This window comes from Rhinichthys klamathensis, unplaced genomic scaffold, assembly GCF_029890125.1.
Source record: "Rhinichthys klamathensis goyatoka isolate OS25496 unplaced genomic scaffold, OSU_Roscu_1.1 h1tg000139l_1, whole genome shotgun sequence".
Taxonomy (NCBI): Eukaryota; Metazoa; Chordata; class Actinopteri; order Cypriniformes; family Leuciscidae; genus Rhinichthys; species Rhinichthys klamathensis.
Window position 1 is genome coordinate 733422 of NW_026606674.1, and position 23470 is coordinate 756891.

Sequence of the window (23470 nt, forward strand, 5' to 3'; positions counted from 1 at the left end):
ATATTTATGTAGGGCTGTCAAACGATTAATCGCGATTAATTGCATCCAAAATAAAAGTTTGTGTTTACATAATATATGTGTGTGTACTGTGTATAATTATTTTTAATACATAAATACCCACACATGCATGTGTATTTAAGAAATATTTGCATGTATATAATGTATATAGACTGAATGTAGCCTATGTATATTTTATATAAATATAAATTTTTTATATATAAATAACATATTTTTCTTAAATATATACATGTGTGCATTTATATACAAAATAATTATACACAGTACACACACATATATTATGTAAACACAAACTTTTATTTTGGATGCGATTAATCGTGATTAATCGTTTGACAGCCCTAAAAAACAGTAAAACTTTAATAACACTGTATAAAGTGTAAGCAAATCTCAAAATTAATATCCATTTTGATAATATTGTGATGCTTAAATTCACTTGATGGTTTTTAGTTTTAAGTGTTTTCATTTATTTATGCCGTTAACTTTTGCCGTTATCTAACGCTCATTTAAAGTTTAAAATGTACTTATGTTTACTAAGTTTAAGTGAATATTTTAATTAATTAAATGTACTCTTTAGCAAATCTCAAAATGAATATCTATTTTTCATACTATAATGTTGTGATGCATAAATTCACTTGTTGCTCTAAAAATGATGGATTTTAATTTATTCATACAACATATTGCATGATCCCTGGCTAAAATGAAAATCAAGTTTTTGTACTGTGGATGTTTTTAAAGTAGGCTGAATCCCAAGAAAGTGTAACCAGTTTTTCTGTGGTCCTCTCAAAAGACTGATGGCGTGAGTTTGGTGGTAGGACTACATGCTTGTGCAAAACTTAATTATTTGTCTTTATTATTTACTTATACTTATTACACCATACTTATTTACCCATGTGGTGATGGTAGTCGTGCAGAAATGGCACACCTAAAGATGTTTTGAATTCGATTTTTGATTTAATGGACTCCTCAACCACTTATTGCAATTGAGTTTTTTCTTTTAATCTCATTAAATGTCAAAGTACCTCAGCTATTGAATTTTCAAGTAAACGAGATGGATTGGTCAGCGGATGTTTTTTGTGTATTTAAAGTTTAAACCATCTGCTTCGGCGAAGAGATTATAGGATCGACAGCATCAACGCATTGAAATGCAGTCAGTTCTTGATGGGAATGTAAAGCGTTTCGGTTATGCATCAGTGTCTTCTGACACAGGCCAGTCTACTTCACAGTCTTCTGCTCAGCTGTCAAATCACTCTACAACTTCACATTTTGTTGATCATGATATGTAGGTTTTCTTTAAAGAAGGATTTTGGGAATCATTTGATGGCATGATAACAGAAAGCTGTCACCACCGGGTTATGGTTTTCATGCTTGAATTCTCCATCCGTATTGCTTTGCTTTGGAGGAGTCAGTGCACGGCGCATACAGAGCCTCTCAATGACAGACGTAATTATTGTTTGATGTCGTGTTCACACCTGCCTTCAGACTGTCCAAGAACTGTCAAAATCCCTTTTGTTAAGCCGCCGATTTTGTTGGCTGTAATTTCATGCGGTCGTGGTCTCAGCCGTTAATTAGTGTAACAAGGTGCGAAATGAACTAGAACATGCTTAAGAACCAGCGGAAATTACATGGCATTTCTTTATCAAGCTGCTCGAGTCCATCTTAATTAGGCTTTTATGTCAATCCTACTTATTAAATGTAGTTTCCAACATGAAAGAAGACAAACACAATGTCATTTTTGCAATGACGATAATTATGTCTTTATATTTATTCTTTATAAGAACATTTCGTCCGCTTGCGCCCACCTGTCGTGGTTTTCATTCAGTGGTTTCATCATATGCAAAATGACATAATTCTGTTCTGATCCATTTTAGGTGATTTGATCTCCTGGTTTTAGCAGGACTCTCTTTTGACCACTTTTTATTGTCATGGAAAGTTTTTCTTTTTTCTAGAGTGCACATCACTTACTATCAGTGTCAGTGTGTTGCTGCATGTTAATAAAGCTCAAAAAGATTCAGATGTGAAGCATTTCAAATATTTAAGCACTATTAATTTTGTGCACCAAATCGGCATATTTGAATGGTTTCTGAAAGGCCCACTAAAGTGCCTTGGAACGCGTAACTTTGTATGATGCGTCGACGTAATTTTCACTGAAACGGGAAGCTAAGGCTGGACATATTGAATGGCTCCTCCCTCTTTTCAAATGGCCAATAGCGTTTAGTTTGCCTCACAGACTGCAAGTCGTACTTGACAGCAGCATGGACGCAAATCCGAGGTCTGATGATACGTTGGATTCAATGGTAGAGGTCGGTGTAAATAAATTTTAGCCATTTCATTCTTAACCAATGTACAGTTGATAAAGGGAATAAAACTCGAGCTTTTAAGCAACTGAACTCACGTCTCCAACCCATATTGCTCCATAACGTGTCAACGGTTGCTTTGGCCAGGTGGTATTTATAGCATAGGGTGCGGTACGCTTTAGACTGTAGAGAGCATTTGATTGGACAAAAGATGTGATGAGAAGCTGAAGTCCGCGGTGATGTCATAAAAATCCGTTAGCGAAAGTGAGAGACTGTAAATTTTGAATGCTTATATCTCCTAAATGCGAATTTTGTCATTGGTTTGAAACACACCAGCTTATTCATAACCTTAAGGCTAACATATTCATACTAAAAGCTAAAAAATGTAAATTTGGATTTCAGGGGGCCTTCACTGATCATGTGACCCTGAAGACTGGAGAAATTGCTTGTGAAAATTCGTCTTTGCCATCAGGAATAAATAACTTTTTTTTTTCTGTGTCGCATAACGTAAAATTTGAAAATAAGAAAAGGAGTGCGGATCGTTCTGTTCTTTTGAAAAAATCGGAAACCGTTGTTTTAAATTCGAATAATATTTCACTGTATTACTGTATAATTGATCAAATAAATGCAGCCTTGGTGAGCATGAAAGATTCTTACCGACCCCAGGCTTTTGAATGGACTTTTAGGAACTTTCAAACACTCGTTTTAGCACATTAGATGATTGACAGGGAAATAGGCCGTCCTCCACGATGCATTAATGCTTTTACTACCAATGCGACTTTGTCACATGCATTTTCCACTTCAATTGTATGATTGGATCACATGCATTTATACCTGTGTTGAGAAGTTATCACTTGTTATCAGATCACCCAAAAAACAATGTCCACGCGATGTACGTGTGAACGGGGTCACAAGATGCCAATCTTTAGAAACAAGTATTTTCTAGCTTTTTTTGACGTGCAGCAAACCACTGGACTTGGTGCTGAATATGGCCTCTGAGCTTTGTGCCGCACCCTGAGTTTCCTCCACCCAGTTATCACAGAGATATCCTCTAATTTCCCTCGGAGCTGCCGAGCGCTGACATCTCAATCAGCATGTTCAAAGACGCCCTTGATCTGATCTCATCCTCTCAGGCCCTGATCACTGTGTTTCCCATTGTCCCCCCATCGATTCTACCTCTCCGCTCTCGGAAAGCGAGGACACACGGGGGGCGCATAATTGTATGATGATCTTAAGTGGCACGGCAGAAGAGCTCCATTCTCGGAGAGTGCAGATAATCAGGAGTACCGCCTCTAACGGGGACTCAGGAGGAAATTGTTGTCACTTATTCGGCTGGAGGATGATGGATGGCGAGGCTGGCTGTGTGTGGATCATGGTGGCTACTTAAGACATGGAGCAGGACTGTTGGGAGGGAGGATAAAATCATTCCTATTATTAAACGCCATTCACTGCAGCTGCCGAGAAGAGATTCACGTCGTGTCCCTGTCGCTCTCTCTGTCTCCCTCTCCTCTCATTTCTTCATCCCTTCTCTGGTCTTCCTGACTACAGATGGACATTTTGGTCAATTTGTCAAGTGTTAGACAAGTAAATAAAAGTTATAGTTAATGAGTACCGATATTAACGTTCTGGCTGATATCAATAATTTCCAGGATAATAATTTCCATGTTATGGGTGTTATTAAAACTTTTATTTTAAACGCTACAGGTGAAATTATTTTACAGTATAATTTTTTTTTTTTTTTTTTTTTTTCTGTACACATATCCATCTGCCTAGCTATCCGTCCATCTGTCTGTCTGTCTATTCAGCGTTCTGTCTATCAGTTTGTCCGTCTATTAAGTCTATTTGTCTGTCCATCATTCTATCTGTCTATCTACGGTATCTATCTATACATCTGTCTGTCTATTAAGAATTCTATCTATCGGTCTGTCTATCGTTCTGCCAGTCTATCTGTATGTCTGTCCATCGTTCAGTCTATTTAGCTTTCTGTCTGTCCATCGGTATGTCAATCTGTCCATGAATCTGAACTATATATAAATCTGTTGTTCTATCTATTCTGTCTTCAAGTTTGTTTATTTTTACTTTATTCATAATTTTTTCAAAGAAGGGTTGTCAATTTTGCTTTTCTAGTTAAAAATGACAAATGAATTTCTGTTGATTTTAATTCTACTTCCTTAGATTGACATTCCAATTCTGCCTCCGGATTGCTACTTCAAATCAAATTCAATCCAAATTCAGGAAATACATCTATTTAAAAAGCTATTTAAAATTCACAAGTTGTTGTCTAATGCATCATACCATCATGCATCATTATAAATCACATTGTAACCAATTACAAACTAAAAGCGAGGCCCGGCTCGTCTTCAGATTATGTGAAATATTCCTGATCATGATGTTGATTGTGTTTAGCAATAGTTCTTAGTGATTTAAACCTTACAGTGCTAAAATGGGCGTGTTTTTAACACACTTGTACAGCTTTATAATGGATTTGAACGTCCTCAACATCGACATAGCGAAGTGCAATATAAGAGGTTAATCCTTCATTCTGTGGTGGAATTCGTCGCTTGGAGCGGGTCAGAAGGTCATGGCTGCGTCTCTTTTACATGCAGAGAGCCTCAAAAAGCGGAGGAGGACTCGTGTTAATGGAGTTGAGCCATTATGTAGCCGATAGTGTCAGGGCTGTTATATGGGCCTGTGCTTACACAGCAGATGGGTTCAATTCAGTCGGTGCTTCAAACACAACATAATGAGGAGTTCAGGAGGTTTTCTCGCCGTTTGTGTTTGTTTGCAAAGGTTTTGATTGAACTCATTTAAAAGCAGCTTTATAGTGCTGTCCTCTTAATCGCGGTTTCTTTGCTGTTGAGACGTTGCTTTTACATGGAAGTTGAGAGGTCACATCCTCCATATCTATGGTATAGTCTTAAGACAAGACCCCGGGCAAACTCACCTCCTCTCTTCTTTTGATCTGTTCAAATGGGTAATGTTAAAGCTCACTTGTTTCGATTCAGCCGGAGTATTGAAGGACTAGGACGAGCACTACGTGATTCTTCAGCCTTTTAAAAGCACTTTTTATAACATTAAATATAACATTACCCTCATCTCGTCGTCCTTGATATGTTGACCTCAGGTAGTGATTGCCTGCCACAATATTCTGCTCTCAGGCAGAGAAGACTTATTGAAATTTTTGGAGGCTGTCAGACAATCTACTTTATGTCTTGGCTTTTGTTAATTAGGCTCAGGCACTTGGGAAGAATCAAAGTAAAAAACTTGTAAAACTCTTCTTAAGGTGCTTGTCATTTATTTAGCTGTGGTGTTATAAACATCTAGGCTTGTTATTTTATTCATTAAGAATATTGTTTGTATGCTTAAGTTTTCGAGAGTGCATTTCGGTTCATAGGGAAATGTTTTAATATCCAATTAGCCGATTGGAGTCCAATTAGCAGGTTTAATACACTGAAAATCATTACGTTTGCATTGGATACAATTATGTTGACTTGTTTGGAGATTGCCATTTCAAGAATACTATACTAACTATCAGTATTGTTATGATTGATGAACTATTTAAAGGGATAGTTCATGCAGAAATGAAAATCCTGGTATTATTTGTTCACCCTCGTGTTTTTTCCTAAACTTTATTAAGATTAGTTTTTTGGTCTACACAAATGTTCAAATCAAAAATTGTTCTGGACCCCATTTAAAATGGAAGAAAGTTTCACAAGAGCTTGAGTAAATTATGGCAGAATTGTCACTGTCCCTTTAACTCCATGCAATCAAAACCAAAGTCATGTGATTCGCGTCCCGTCTAAATAAAAACAAATGAAAAATCTGCATACCTTCCCTGTGTACTGGGAAAAGGATATGCATTTTGTTATCGTTTGTGTTATAATTTAATTGCTGAAGCTGGCGACATCTTGGGGTTCTTCATAGCTGATGTGTTCATATGTCTGCAGTTATTAAAGAGCAGTAATTATGCAACATCCACCGCCGTGTTCAATAACCCGTGCAGGAGTCTGACAGTGGCTGTTGTCTCTTAATTAGGAATATGAATCCTTAATGCACGTATTTAAAGGCAAATAATTAGACAGATATTTCCTCCCTCTCTCTGCGCGTAACTACGAGCTGACCCGACATATCGGCTGCTGCGGGGGGGCTGGAGGAAGAGAATGAGAACGCGACGCTTGTTTCATCTGCATATTACAAAGGAATTAGCGAGGCAAGGCGTCCGCGCCGGTAACTAGGCCAGCGACGCTTTCTAGCGCGCCTCTTCATTAGAATATCTGAACTGTTATAAATACGGTTCAGATTACGTTATTGTCTCGTTATCTTCTCTTTGCTTTGCGCGCTAATGACTGGGACAGGGCAGCTAAACGAGCAAGTTCCGTTTACATTATTTGGAATGTGCTTTAATAATGCTCATTAGGCCGTTCCCTTTTTTGTTACGCTGCCGCTTTAATTAGATTTCTTGCCCCCCCACTCCCCTAATAAGGGCATTTCGTGGCTGATAATGCCTGTAATGTATTTGTTACTACAAGATGAGACAAGAAGAAAAAGAAGTGAGATTATTTCTCTTTTTAAGTGGCTTTTAATAGAAGAGGATTAATTGGGGCTTGTTTGGTTTCCTCTTCCCTTTCATTTCTAATGAGCAATACGCTACTGCTCTAGTTTGCCCCATGTTCAGAAAGCCTATTTAGTTAGGTTTCGTTTATGCTGTTTGTAGGCTAACTAAATATGGAGCAAAGTTTTTTTTCTGAAATTTTGCAGATAACTCTTCCAGAATTTAACTTAATTTTAATTTAATGTTGTATTTATTTATTTAAACACATTTTTTAAATGATTTTTTTTAAATTATTATTTATTTATTTATTTAAATAGGCATCATTATTACTAGATTTCTTTTCAAACCAAAACCCAAGTAATAAAATGTCTTGTTTTTATTATTATAAATTATTTAGGCACTCTAGCACTCACATTGCAATGTTCTAGAAAAACTCAACTTACCAACCCACAACATCTTAGAATTGTGTTGGGGAGAGTTGCACATGTATAAAAACCGTATGTTTTTTTCTTTTTCTTTTGTCTTTTTAAAATAAAGTCTAGAGATGTATAATGCAGGATGGATTTAAAACTGCTGTTATGTGTGCATATGCACGACACTGTGCCGTGGTTCAACCTGTAATCTGTGAGCATTTCACTGTCCTGGCACCCATACTGTATGTCTGCTTTAACCGTTGCGTTCGGGTCTTGACCTGATATAAGGAGCAGGGAGAACAGAGAAGCGAGACACTCACAGACAGAAATCAATGGCAGCTGTCAATGAAATCCAAGGTCGTCGTACCCCCCGAACGAATAGATTAAGGTAGCACCCATTTGGCAGAAGTACTTTTAGATGGTAATGGAGCATCTGACATCTTAGCAGTGATGGACCATGCATCTCTTTCTAATTTTATTATTATTATTTTTTTATGTTACTTTTAACCAGAAACCCATTGGCCAGGTAATAATGGTGTATTATCAGACAATATTAGCAATATTCGATTATGGCAATATTAGAAATATTCGATTATATTTAATTTGAGATGAAACTGTTTTAAAATCGTATCTTTTTGCTATCTTATAATCCATTACAATGTACAAAACAATCGTCTAAAAATGGCAGCGGCTGCACTTGTACGAAACGAGACAGTCCGCGATACCGGATGACATAATTAAATAACTGCACATAAAATATTGATTTTAGTTTAATATTTGATTAGCTCACCAAACGCAAAACTTCCACGAGGAAAACCCAACTTATACCCGGATGAGCCTGTGTTGTCAGTTTTTACCGGTTGTTATCGAGGAATAACATAATGCTGGATGGCGCATTTCAATATTTATATAATTATTTATTATAGTAATAATAATCCTTTTTGGCATGTTGCTATCAGCCAGAATATTAATTCTATATTTAATTAATTAAATATGAATTAAACTATGTAATGAATCATGTACAGTCAGTGTCCCATTATCTTAAAAAATATCGATTTTATCTTTATTATTTGTATTTTAACATAAACTACATACAAATACTTTGAGTTTAGCAGTCACTCCTTCAAATATTAGGCCTTTAAATCTTTAATATATTTCATTAGAACAGGGATATAAAATGAAATCAAATGAGGACATTTAATGCTTGCATACAGGAAATTATCATATATAATAGTTGAATAAATGAGCCTGCACATGCTGGGATTTTTCAGCTTCAACTTTTAATTCCAGAAGCTTTTCAGGATGTCCCACAAGCCCTGCTGTGAATAAATACCCATCCTGTACTCAAACTGACTGTTTTGCCTGAAACTGTTTATCAAATCACCTCTGAACTCCTGACTCCTCCTTTTCGGCCCTCCCTTCCTCTCAGAAGACCCCACATCAGACGTCTCCTCCTCTCTCTCTCTCTTTGGCCTTGTACTCTCAGCCCTCTTAAAATCTCTCGACAGAAGTGGAGTTTAAAGGATGTGCTCCTCTACCCCCCTCTGTGGTTGTCACGGGTGATGGGTGACATGGGCGTCTTGGCGGCTGCCACCACTGTTTACATAATTTCAACATGGCCGCAGGGAAAAAGAGACTTCGGCTGCAACGATCTTCTCTTTGCACTCCTCCAATTAGAAAGGCCCCTGCTCCGCCGCTTAGCACGGCTCTCGGGGAACGGGAATATTCCAGCTTAACTTTTCAGCCCGCGGGGATCGGCTGGCTGAGTCACCAAAGAAAGATGCCACGGTGGAGTTGAGAGGACGTTTAAGACAGACTAAAGATGCCCCAGTTTATCTGACAACATCTAAAATGTTGGACGTGAAGTGGAAATGGTGGTGCCAGAAATGTTGAGAATGTTTTGTGAGCACCGAACTGTATTTTTAAAGTGTCAAATCAGTCTTGTTGTAAACAATTTTTGGCTGAAGTAATAGTGTATCAAAATTGAAAGTCTTGGTGATGTCAGTGACATCACCTAGGCCACATGAGCCATTGGATAATCCAATAACTATTTTTTTAATGATACAATCAAATCCCTAGAGAGAAGATAATAGTTCTGCCATACTTTTTTATCTTAGTTGAAAACAGGGGAGCATTATTTATATATATATACACTCTATATATACACTCTATATATACACATATATGGATGTGGTGGAACGGGAGATTCGCATCATGGATGTGCATCATGGATATATACACTCACCGGCCACTTTATTAGGTACCCCATGCTAGTTACGGGTTGGACCCCCTTTTGCCTTCAGAACTGCCTCAATTCTTCGTGGCATAGATTCAACAAGGTGCATGAAGCATTCCTCAGGGAGTTTGGTCCATATTGACATGATGGCATCACACAGTTGCCGCAGATTTGTCGGCTGCACATCCATGATGCGAATCTCCCGTTCCACCACATCCCAAAGATGCTCTATTGGGTTGAGATCTGGTGACTGTGGAGGCCATTTTAGTACAGTGAACTCATTGTCATGTTCAAGAAACCAATTTGAAATGATTAGAGCTTTGTGACATGGTGGAAGTAGCCATCAGAGGATGGGTACATGGTGGCCATAAAGGGATGGACATGGTCAGAAACAATGCTCAGGTAGGCCGTGGCAATTAAACGATGTCCAATTGGCACTAAGGGGCCTAAAGTGTGCCAGGAAAACATCCCCCACACCATTACACCACCACCACCAGCCTGCACAGTGGTAACAAGGCATGATGGTTCCATGTTCTCATTCTGTTTACGCCAAATTCTGACTCTAACATCTGAATGTCTCAACAGAAATCGAGACTCATCAGACCAGGCAACATTTTTCCAGTCTTCAACTGTTCAATTTTGGTGAGCTCTTGCAAATTGTAGCCTCTTTTTCCTATTTGTAGTGGAGATGAGTGGTACCCGGTGGAGTCTTCTGCTGTTGTAGCCCATCCGCCTCAAGGTTGTGCGTGTTGTGGCTTCACAAATGCTTTGCTGCATACCTCGGTTGTAACGAGTGGTTATTTCAGTCACTGTTGCCCTTCTATCAGCTCGAACCAGTCTGGCCATTCTCCTCTGACCTCTGGCATCAACAAGGCATTTCCGCCCACAGAACTGCCGCTCACTGGATGTTTTTTCTTTTTCGGACCATTCTCTGTAAACCCTAGAGATGGTTGTGCGTGAAAATCCCAGTAGATTAGCAGTTTCTGAAATACTCAGACCAGCCCTTCTGGCACCAACAATCATGCCACGTTCAAAGTCACTCAAATCAACTTTCTTCCCCATACTGATGCTCGGTTTGAACTGCAGGAGATTGTCTTGACCATGTCTACATGCCTAAATGCACTGAGTTGCCGCCATGTGATTGGCTGCTTAGAAATTAAGTGTTAACGAGCAGTTGGACAGGTGTACCTAATAAAGTGGCCGGTGAGTGTATATATATATATATATATATATATATATATATATATAAATCATCCACATTTTTATTGTATCTATCAACATTTATATCAATTAATCATTGTACATAACGATGTGATGCCTACATTTATTTAATTTAAACCTTTAGAATGTAATCATAACATACTATATTATAATTATTTCTAGTGTTTTATTTATTTAAATAGTATAGAATGTTAATAGCAGTCCATAACATGAAAATAATCATTGGCTGTGTATTAGCCAGAATTTTTATTTAGTTTTCATTCAAGTTTAATATCATATTACAGAAGTAAAATGACTCATGAACAGTTTCACATTGACTTTTATCATCTCATATCCATTTCGGTTCTTGGATGTATTGTTATTTGAATACAATCGATCAAGCTTCTAGCATTAAATAAGAAGTCGTTCTCATTACAGTTAATGACTGCGTATGATATTTATTTTCATGGTATTTGCCGAAATGCATATTTGATTGCTACATTAATTGCCTGCATACACCTGTGGAATGCTAATGCGCTCCCTCCAAAACTTTTCAAGTTCCAATGCAATCAAAGTACAGAAAACTGTAGAGAATCGTATTCCCAATTGTGACGATACCACAGAGTCTAACTTTTTCTGAGAGCCTTCTCATTTTGAAAGAGGCCTTTGATGTCTCTAGTCGCTGGAGTTCTGCTTAAGTGAACTGTAATCTCTAGCATTAAGACTCGCTCTATCTTTATCTCCATCCCTGAAACAGCCAAATGAATTACCACCAAATTTACTCCCCTCTCAATTTGGCCCTCACCTTGCGATAGGGGGGGCATTTCCTTAATGGGGCCCAGCCATTTATAACCTTTTTGTGTCATCAGCGGACGATAGCACAATAATCAATATAATTTTTTTTTTTTTTTTCTGAACAGAGGGGAATGTGAAGTTTGACCCCGTGCGTGCACTTGTTTGTGTGAACCGGATGGATGGAAATATATTTTCATTTTCTGTTTTTCGGTCTCTATTTTTGCACCCTCCTTCAAATCCTTTCCTCATCCTTTTGTGCCGCTAAAATAGCACAAAATCAGTTCCGCCGCATTGTCTGAGGAAGCAGAAATACGGCACATTAGTGTAATTTTGTTGACTGAATGGCTCTTTATTCCTTCTCAAAAAGAAAAGCCTTTTTTCCTAAACGCGTCTTAATGCGAGTAATGTCGTCTTACGATGACAGCGCTTGTCCGACCTCCTTACCCTGACACGCCGAGATCGGTTTTCTCTCGCGCTTTAAGGGTATATTTATAGAAACGTTGCAATAAGCCTGTGCCATGTTTTGTTTATTTGTTGCTTTTTTAGGTACAAGCATTTCTTGAGGGACTTGACAGAGAACACCGGTCCAGACAACCCGGAGTTTCAGCAGCTTTCAAGTAAGAGGCACCGCCGTCTCGCGATTCGACAAACACTCTCTTATCCTGTTAGCGCTCTGTGACAAAAATGTTGATGGGTTTAGCCTGTCTAGATTATTATTTTTTTTTCATTATCTGTTTATTGTCAGGATCTGTATCAAGCTGCGGAATCACATTCACCCAAAGTCACACTTGTTATGCTTGTCAAATTTGCTTTCCACTCTAGTTTGTCACTTACAGAGCAACCTAAAAAGAGATCACTCAACATGTTTGTGATGATGAGGTGCTTTGCGGAGATAAGCATTGCGGAGGATACCATGGCCTGTTGAAGAAGGTGCAAATGCTGAAATCGTTTCATACGGTGCCAAAACAAACCTGCGTCTTAAAGGGAAAAAAGTTTTTTAAGCTGGCAGCCGAAAAGACAGCCTCCCTTGTCTTTGTTAGGGTGACAAAGAACAACTCTGGGCCCCTGTTGTAGCGCTCACGTGTTGTTATTGTCACCGGCTGGCTTTGCTCTCAGAGGATGAAAGTACAGCAAAGCTTAACGTGAGTCTAAATTCTCGATGTGGATTTTGACATAATTAATAGGGACCAGATCAGAGGATATCAGCCATGCAAAATATAAATAAATAAAATCTCTGGCATCAACAGAAGCCCCGATAATGACTCTTTTCTATCGTCAAATAAACAGCAAATCCGACTTAAGAGCCAGTGTACACAAGGAATTATTTATGTGTATCAATTAAAATCTCATTGGTTGCTTGCTGCTTTTGCTTACAAATTAAAACAGCCCGTGATTCTAAGATGAAGGTACATATCCAGATTTGCCCCTCCATTGCCTCTTCCTCTTCTCATTAGAGCTGCTTTTTAAGCTCACTCGCTCTTTTTTTTGGGGGGGGGGGAGCGAGAGAGAGAGCAATAGAAAAAAGTTTTCTCAATCAGCCTAGGCATATTGTAAAGGGAATTATTTAAAAAACAACCCCAGACAAATTATATTGTATCTGATTAAGCAAACTAGCTGTGAAACTCACAAGAGGCTTTGTTGTTGTTTTCTTTTTGCGTGCTGATTTTTGTTTTATTTTTATGATTTCCTGTTTTCTCCTCTTTTTATTTATCTCATCATACATGCTCACATACGCTGTGAAGCTCCACTGTTTTAATTATTATAATTGTGGCGTTCGTCAATCATGTGCGTTTTGGTACGCTATCTTCTGCTTTTCCCTACAGCCAATCCTGAATTTTTTTTGCGTAGCCTGTCAAAGGTTAATTAGTAAAAGTTACCACTCGAGAACTCCTCGGACCAAGTTCTGTTTAAACATACTGAATGTCTAAAATGAAAAGACAGAGAGAAAGTATTCGTAGAATGTGGAATGAGAAAGTATTAATAATGCATCAGCCGTAGCTCTGTTGAAACACAATTACAGAGATGGTTTTCTTAAAAGGGAAGGACTGAGAGACATACAGAGAGGGGCCCAGTCATCTCTAAACAGTCACTTTGTTTGGTTTTGCTTGTAATTGTTCTAAAGATAAGCAACTCAATTAGGCTGTGATTATTTTACTATGAGGCAAACGCCCCGAGCGCTCTGTTCATTGTCTGAATTGTTAAGAGTCAATAAGACCAAAGCTGGGTTTAAAATTAGTATCCATCAGCTTGTTTGTTTCTTTTTGCTTCTTAATGAGTTGATGTCTACATTAGTTAATGAATTCCAGGCATGGTAACTGGCAAAATGTTTTCAGTCGCAAACTAAAAAAGTACCATTTTAAACTCGAGTTTAAAAAACGAGTTCACTCTACATTATTTACATCACGTTTTGATGCTTTTATGTTGCACAGCTTGCTTCCAATAAACCAATGAACCGCAGAAATCTGTTTTATACAGAAGCCATGTGTATCAGACAAACAAGAATACGAAATTTCCAGATGAAATATGTAGTCCTTGTGCTTTTTATGGCCAGCTTAACATCCTATGGCAAGGTCTTCACCTAATCAGTGCTATTTGGATGTGTTAATGTACCCTCATCTTTCTCCAGGGGTTAATGGTGAAATCAAACATTGTGTGGAGGCCAAAAACAAACTTGTTATTATCATATGCAATAATGGAATCTGCATAATGCATGAACGCCTATGGGTTTGCACTTATTAGTGTCATGCTGTTAGATTACTTGTATGATGCTCCTAATAAGTTCAAAATTGCATAAATAGGTCAGGCTCGTGAACTGTGTACTTTATAATTATTTTGTGAAACCATTTTAAATTCCGCAGATGTTATGTTAATAAATTATTTAACACTTTCAAATAAAGGTTTATTGTTGCATATATTTATAATAAATCATAAATTTGCATCATAGGCATGCACAATATATCGGCCACCATATCGGTATCTGTATCGATATATGTTCATTTTTAATGTTATCGTTATCAGCCCAATAAGAAAATTTGCCTGATATATTAAAGTTGATAAATAATGGATTATTTCCTTCAGCTGAGACACTTCAGTTGCACACTGTTCACCATGGTTTTAAATGACTTGAAATATGATTGGAATCAAAAAGGAAAATACAGTTAAGTGCAACATTTCTGTCATATATAGGCTACATAAAATTATAATGAAAACATTAATATAATTGTGTGCTAATTGACACCGATTTAATGGTGAGACTTTTGTTTTTGTAATTAGGCTCTTACATTTTATTTGAAAAAAAATTGGATTTAGATTTATCGACCAATATGTCAGTTATCGGCTATCAAATATAAAGATTTATTGGTTATCGGTATTGGCCAAAATGTTCATATCGGTGCATCCCTATTGCATTTTATCCATGCCATTAGGATAAACATTAAATTATGCATTTGAACATGTGGAGTCCGTAATGCATCTGTGAACGTACACTAGAAGTAATACCAAAAATACAAGTTTTAAGTTGTGGTTTGAAGGCACCGGATAGTGTGAGAGCTGCAACATGCAACAGCCAATAAGTTAGCACCAAATAGGAGAGTAATGTTGTTTTTATCTAATAATTGAGGCACCTAATCTGTGATTAGTCATGTAAAGTGTTCACCAACATGACTGAAAACTTTAAACTGTCTTTAAATGTATGCAGTGTGACAAGCTTCAGTCTTGTTGTGTGTGCTTGGCATACAGACACATTTTTGTGTTGTGTAGTTTGTTGTGCTGTTGGAGTTGGTTATGTCCATTCAGTCCCTTCCACTTTTTCATGCTGCGTGCCCTCTTTCTGCAGAGGCAGTGAAGGTCGTCTCAGAGGTCGCCCAGCGGATCCAGGACAACGCTCGCAGCCATGAGAACCACCTGCAGCTGCGCAGAGTCCAGAAACAGCTCAAGGGCCGAAAGACCAGAATCCTGACTCCAGGTTAGTGTCTGTGATCTTCCATTCTTTTTATCTCCCAGAGAACCGTGGAGAGCCAGAGAGTTAAGCGGATGAAGGAGGTCAGGTGGAAGAGTGTGGAAAAGTAGTCTTGTTTAAAAGAGACCCAGCTGTTTGCCCATAATCAATAGAGGCGATAGCGGGCGGTTTTGTTTTCGCCCGGCACAATCGTAGTCTCCGACGAGAGAATTAACTGAATTTATCGACGAGTTCTTGCCGCTAATTGGTAATGGAGGGGAAGTGTGCCTTAAGTCAGTTCTTTCCATCTTTCTTCTCTTGTGCTACTTGTGGAGTGGAGGTCCTTTCTTCCTTCTTATTTATCCCAAGGGAGAATGCCCACGTGTGAAACAAAAGAGAAGGAGATGGAGAAGGAAGGGAGAGAGAGAGAGAGAGAAAAAGACAGAGAGGGCCGTGTCGTGAATGCCTTGGCCTGCCAATCTCCCCCAGGACCAATTAGCGCCTCTCCTCATCTTGTGGGCCGGTAGATAAAAAGGAAGCTGGGAGAAAGGGAGCGAGAGAGAGAGAGAGAGTGTGTGTGTATGTATGTGTGTGTGTGTGTGTGTGTGTACAAAGGTGGTTGGGAGGCTGGCGATGAATACCCAACGAGCACTGGGCTCATTTCACACAGCGCCGGATGTAGGAAGAGTGTAAAAAAAAACCTCTCATCCTGTTTTTCCAGGACTCTAGAATTCTACCGAGGTCCTTTCTCTTGTCCAATAAGGATTCTTTTCTTCCATTCGCACTTTTTCTGACTTCAGAAGGCCGAACCGAACCAGGCCATCCCAGCTTATCTCACCCAACCCCTCCGTTTCCTCAGATGTGCCCTAACGAAAGTGATGCTTGACAGATGAGAGGCTTCGGAGCCCCTGAACAATATTAAGTGGCCGGCTTGGAGATAAGGGCAGTGTAATTCTCAGACGCAAAGCTTGAATCAATGGGACATTGATACGGCAGACAGTCTGTCTGTTTCCTTGGAGTCCTCAGCAGGACGTTGCCGCCACCACCACAGCTTTCCAAAGTTCAAGCCGAAACTCTGGCCTACAGAGAAAGACGAAGAGCGAAAGATGAGACCATTCCATGCCCTTTGGATGCAACTGCATTTTTTTCCTTCTAGGTCCATTAAGTACAAACCTTTTATAGCAGAAACAAACTCTAAGCGAGTATGACAATGCAAATGCTTGGCCAATGGATTGTAAACAACTGTCCAGTTGTACATTCTTCACTCTGGTAGTGATAATCTTAGCTACTGAAAAGGGGCATTCAGGCAATATTCAGACTGCCTGCAAAAATCTGATTTTTTTTTTTTTTTTGCATATCCAGATTTTATCTAGATGGGTTTTTGAAAGTCTGGAAAGCAACAAAAAAAAACACATTAAATCTGACATTTGGAGGTGGTTTGAAATGCGATACCAGTCCGATTTTTACAGCTGTGTTTTAGTCTGGACGCTCTGGCTGCTCAAATCAGAATAGCTTTCAAATCACTGTTTCAACGGTCAAAACCGGTGAGGGAAATGCCAGAAGTATTCCTTCATACATTCATATATCTGTACCAGTCTCCTCACTGAGTTTTTCTTGTGCAACGGAGGAGTGCTGCACCACAACTCAACGTTTATTTGGAGAGCGAGATGATGGAGACCTCCATTTTTCATGCATCTGTTTTGAAAGCCTTGTTATGTCCAAAGCAACCCATTCAGATAGGTTGGTTATGTCTGGACACACAAATCTTATTTCACTTGCACACTCTCCTAATAGTGCGGACAGTCTACCTGAAAAAAAATCCGATTTGCTTGACTGAACATATAGCCTCAGATATCTGTGCCAGATATTTTAATCCAGATGTGTTATTGTTCAGGTAACTAGTGTTGCTCCACCAATGACAGTTGTTGAATTAAAAGAGAAAACTAATGGTGCAATTCACACCATTTCGGAATTACTGTAATTATGAGATTCCAACTTGGAAAAAGGGCCCACATGGAACATACAACTCGCAATTACAATGTTCAGATTTTACATCTCTTAATTAATGTGAATGAACCATAACCATAAAAGACAGTTTACCCCTGCTTGCGGCAATGAAACCGACAATGTGTGATTGTGGAGCTTACGTTGGTAGAAGTGCTGCATTCATGTACCTACAAATGAGTGTTCCCGGGCCTTAAAGTCACGATTCTTCATACAATTGTGTAACCCGAATCTGAACAAAACTTTAAAGAGGGCCCCTGGACTTTGAATACTGTAGATGAACACCTGAATCCTCTTTTTAACTGACATAAAAGGTTAACCTATCCAACAAAGCCTTCTCAAAATTAACAATGATCTGACTTGCCATTCCATCACTTTCAAATCCAGGCATGCTTTTATGTCTCTGGGTCTTTGGCTTGGTCACATCAGGAGTACCCCTGACGCTTTGTAGTGCAACCTTTAGCACCCTGCAAACCACTAGGTCCTTTGTAGCTGGGCAGAGGTGCACTTTGACAGGGAAAGTTGAAAGCGTTCAACATGAAGAGGGGGATCTCCAAGTTCCTGCTCTTTGAACTGAGCCGATGAAGTCTTCCTTGGATATGTCAGTCCAAACCAGGGATGGGAATGTGAGGATGAGACGAATAGATTGACATTAAACAGAAGCAGAGTCCTTTACCATTTTACCCACGGACAACTTGATGTTTTTTGCACTGGCTGTCTTGTAATTGTGTTTGTACACTTGTTAGCATTGTGTATGTGCAACTGAACACATCAGGCATTACTGTCCTGCGTAATCCAGATAGAGCTTGGCCATGTAAATGCATGTATCCAATTTAAAGACGCCAAAGAAACCATTAAATCCAATCTGCACATGTCGCCTGAGAGTATCACAGGATGTATCCTGGTTGTTGCCTCATATTAAACCTGTGGCATTTTTAAAAAGAGGTTTGACCTCTACTTGACACCTCTGCTAATCATAGAGTGCTTGTCTGTCGCTCAGAGCATCCATTTTGAGCTCTGCGCTCTTGCTATCGCCGGAGCGGCAATCACAAGGTTCACTGGGGCAATTAAGGAATCAGTAGCAGGAATGAAATTTCATCTTATCTATCCAAATGTCAGCATCTAATTTAGTTTCCATCATTCAACTGCCAATCACTGAAAAGGGAGATTGGTTGTGTCTTTTCCGTCTCAAGTCATGGAAACCTCATGCTTTTTTATTTTCTGCTTAAAATGGACTTTTTTAGATAAAAGAGAAATGGATGAAGGACTTACCTATTGTTTATCTCTTCTCATTGTAGGGAGGTGGTACATTCGGGAAGGCTGGCTTAAGACAGTGCCCACTAAAGGCACGGAGGCAAAGCCCAAGATGTTTTACCTGTTCTCTGACATCCTGCTCCAGGCCAAACCATGCAGTCCCATACATCCTACCCACGGGGATAAGTTTGTTTGTCAGCAAGTTTACCCGTTGAAAGAGTGCACAGTGGACAAAGTCTTCGGCCACACCAAGAGCCAGGGAGGCCTTATCAGTGTAAGTTGAAACAGTTTGCAATATATTAGAGATGTTGTTTAATATGATTACAATTCAGTTGGAATTGTGAAGAATTCAATTATGATCTGAATCTTGGTCATGATTCAGTTCAGATATTTTGGTATGATAAGATATTCTTAAAGGTAATCACAAAACTAAAGATGGTTGACCATTGGACAAACAGCTAGTCCCACCCAAACTCACGTCATTGGTTGAGCCAATGTTGATGTAATGTTGTGAAAATAATCTTGTGACTGTTTTCTGGGAAATCACCCAACTGTTGGCTCACTTATGGTTGTCTCTTCATATCAAGGGATAGGATAAAGTATTTTAGCATATACAAAAAAAGTACACACTTCACCTTTAGAACACAAATTGAATATTTCATCTCCTGCTTCATTGAACGTGTCCACACCAGATGTAAACTGGGGATTTGGGTGAACTGAAAATGAACGAATGCACAGTACATTGGGTATTATTGTAGAAATTATAATTGATTTTTAGATTCTGTAATCGATGCAATTTTCATTGGCAGATCAATGCATCGTTACAACCCCAACCCCTTTTTTTCTTTGGGGAAAATCTGAGGACTATTACACACTTTTATCCATTATAATTCCTCATAGGCACTCTTCAGATCCATCAAATATATTTGAACCGTATGTCCCTCCCTCGCCACACTTATTGTTCTCAGAACGACTTGATCTGCAAGTTAGCAAAAATGATCAATTTATCATTCTTCTACTTGCACTAATTACTCGAGTTCCTCATAAGGCTTCAAGTTTTAATGTCTCCACATGGCTTGATCTCTTTCCAGGTCTCTGTGCTGCCGCTGCGTGACAAATTATGTCTAAGCGATCTCTGCACTCTCATGAAACATTCAGACGAATGTATCGCACACCACAAAGGCATTTATTCAACACGGTTTAGTTTAAGTGCCTAAACCCATCAACATACAGAAGTGGATTTCGTTTTGTTATTTTGGTTCTAACAAACTAACTAATATACACACTGTAAATGTATAATACATCTACTCATTAACTACATAAATGCAACATACATAAAGATATAGTATAAAAGGTGTTTGGGCAATTTGGCCTCTTGACATTTAGCAATATTTTGTCAGAATTAAGGGGGGGATGTCACCAGTGGACCCAGATGTAGTACGCTATCTTGTCACAGTTATGTTTTTTGCGCGTGGAATAGACATAAAAAGGATGTTCTGAGCCACCCGCCCTGAAGAACTGTGGGAAGGCGCTCGCATCACTCCATCAGATTAGATCACAGATCCATCTCTTCCGCTCGGCCGCTGAATGCATCTTCCTGAAACCCTGTCAGTGCTCCACACTTCTCTCCTCTCCTGCGGCCGTGGCTGCATATTATCTAATGGCTAGAAATGGCATTTCATTAGCCTGTTATCCCACAGAGGCCTCAAATGCATACTCAATAGCATTAGGTGTAATTTCTCATAAGGACACATTATTGATCCCAGTTCCACCCGCCTCCCACCTGGACCGAAGGGGAAAGAGGCTGTCAGCACTCTCTGGCCCCTCCCCAGCCGGGCCGTGAAGAATTAAAGCAAAATTAAATTTGACAGCTGGAAATGCCATGGCAATCTATATGCAAAGTTTGAAAGTAGTAGTAGTAGAGGAAAATGTGCTATGAAAATTTTGGCTCTCTCTCCCCTATCCATTTGTCTAGATGAGAGAGTGTTTGTATACGGATAATTTCTTCCCTCCTTTTCTCTTTCTCTCGCATTTCCCATCTTCACGTCCCCCTCCCTTTTCGACTCTCCATCTTCCTCTCCACGGCTCCCCGTCTTTCTTCCTCCACCTCCTTGAATATTATTTTGCATCCATGACCGATTCCCTTTGATGTATAAATAATCAAGTGAAATTATGTGCGTCGAAGAGGCTCCGTGCTCCGCCGTTCGTATTATACAAAGTAATTTCTACCTAAGAGGGTCAGATTTCCTGACAAATCCCTAATTACCGCATCGCAATAGAAGTGGAATCTATTTGTGCATAAATCAGGCCACCCGTCCCCCCATGCGGCGGACCCCTAATATCGCGCTTCGCTTTGCCTCGCTCACTGAACTCGGTAATTAGATAATACTTTTGATGATGGTACATTTGAAATCTTAATCTGTTTAATACCTAATGAGAAACAAGCGCGCCAGCCCCCCGCCTCCTTAAAATACAACCGGAACGTCATTACTTTTTACCAGGTGTCCATTAAAGACCTGGCTCTGCTCATCATTACGATTCCGTTCCCAGTCGTAATAAAGATTAGGCCTGATTATTGATATGCTGTCGGTAACTGCTGCCATTTTCTCCACTTCGCCGGCCTCAGGTAAATGTGAAAGGTCATTTAATATTTTCAAGGCCCCAATTATAATCCACTCTAATGGGTCCCCATTGTAATTATTCCGAGGATAAAGCCTCTGCCTTTGTTTGGGGTTGGATGGTTCCCGTTGTCTTGTTTGACATGTGTAATCTAGCAGTAAAGTCTCCTCAGTGCGGATGAGTGATGGTAATTGCTGTTGACTCAAGGATGAGCCATCTGACGGGAGGCGGAGAACGTGGGCCGAGCTCGGAAAACTTGTCCTCGAAGTGCAGATTGTGTGCCAAATTAGCAGCTGAGAGCATCAACTGGCACATCTGTGCATCTTTGGGCTCGAGTGGAGAACGTGTCGCTTCCTCTGCATCTCGTTTTTGTGCCTGATGACCTATTTTACATCAGATCGATACCAAATTTTCGACATAAATGTTATTGACAATGCTTTTTAATGTTCTGTGAGGTGGATTAAATGGCCTCAGTCTGTGTTGTGCGTTTTGACACACTCGGTGTCTTAAAATTCATCTTAAGGACAATTAAGGCCCTTAAGATGCCTAATTGTTGCTGTACCTCCTCTACTTCTGCAGGCTATATGTAGGAGGAACTGTGAAGTCAGTACTATGAATCATAAGATCACAAACGGTTGAGATTTCGAGACTGTGGTCAATGTAAACACTGGTGGCAATGTCAACAAGCTAGTTCATGGACGCCCTCTAGTGATCCTATGTAATTATGCGCACAACATGTTGGTTTCATGTGCTTTTGTAAAAAAAAATCAATTGAATGATTCAGTAAAGTAAAAAGTAATATTTCCCATACCTAAAATAAATGTGAGCACATTCGAATAAGTATTTACAAAAAAAAGTCTGCTAAATAAAAAATATATTAACTTTTGCGTTTTAATATATTAATCAATTGCAGTTTTAATGGATTTCTGAATAAGTAACTGCTATGAGCATCATACATTGACCCTATGCCTAAGAACACATGTTTGATCGGTAGACCTCTTAAATTGATACCACCAAAATGTCTACATATTTTTATTTTCAGTCTCCATCACCAGTTGTCCTCATGCATAAACTCTCAATGTCTTCCTCTAAATCTGAATGTTTTCTGTTTCCTTTCTTCTAGTTGACCTTCGCCAGGGCCAAACTGCTCCTAATGTCCGATGATCAGGGGGACATTAATGATTGGTACCGTAGTCTCTGCATGGCTATTGGGTGAGTATGTCCGTCCACACAAGGATGCTCAAAATTCACCCCCTAAAAAACGAAACTTTCTAGGTTACAATTCCAAATCCCTGTCCACTGTATCACTCCACCCAGGATTTGAAGTTAAAGGATCGACACAGCTCATGATTATCAGTCTTTTACACTGTACTCAGTGTTAGCATAACACCAGTGCCCTTTACTCTCACAGGACCTGAGGGCAGGGCGAGAGTTGGCATGGGGCGAGCTCCTCACAGGGGGACAGTCCCAACTCTCAAAGCTAAGCTAATTAGTTCAGCACTGTCTGAGCGATTGGGAGGGACAAACTGTCACCTCATGCTATCTTCAGAGAGGGGATCTCCTCGCGTGTGGCCCTCCGCCCAAACAGGCCCAGGGGAGCACAATTAGAGCCCGAGCTGGACAGGTTGTGGTGGCTGAGGTCAGAGGTGATTGGTATGAAAAAAGAAAGAGGGGCCAGTCACTGTCCTACTTGTACAACCAATTTGGATCCAGTAAATGTTTTTTTTTGTGTGTTTGTTTTTATAACATCAACCAGCATTATTATTCTGATGATTGTTCATTTTTGCAAAGAAACTTAAACATAAAAAAAAAATGAAAACGTTTTAAAATTGTAATAACCTTATTTACATGCATATCATACATTTTGTCCATTTCTTATCGTTTTCTTTTTAAGATTTTTATCTTTTTATTAGACTTTTTTTCTCCATTATCAAGACTATTTTTGTACCTTGACATTTTTTACTTTGTGCCCCAAAAGATATCAAAGTTATTATTTTTTTTAATTCAGAAATTAAAAGTGTGGTTATCATAGAAGAGGTTTAAGTCATTGCATTTCTGAATAAATATATAATTCATATGAGTGTCATACATCAACCCGTACGAGCAAGTGACGGACGTTTGATCAGTATAAATACTTTTTGACCTAAA

At 39.2% G+C, this 23470-nt stretch overlaps 1 protein-coding gene across 2 annotated transcripts in view; it reads left to right on the forward strand.

Annotated features, from left to right (window-relative positions):
* Positions 1-23470, forward strand: part of arhgef39 (Rho guanine nucleotide exchange factor (GEF) 39) — a 45652-nt gene that overhangs the window by 18324 nt on the left and 3858 nt on the right. For both annotated transcript variants that reach the window (XM_056257496.1, XM_056257497.1), the window contains exons 6-9: positions 12055-12125; positions 15344-15472; positions 18748-18977; positions 22446-22534. In XM_056257496.1, the coding sequence (XP_056113471.1) occupies positions 12055-12125; positions 15344-15472; positions 18748-18977; positions 22446-22534 (519 nt within the window). The remainder of the gene's footprint in view (positions 1-12054; positions 12126-15343; positions 15473-18747; positions 18978-22445; positions 22535-23470) is intronic.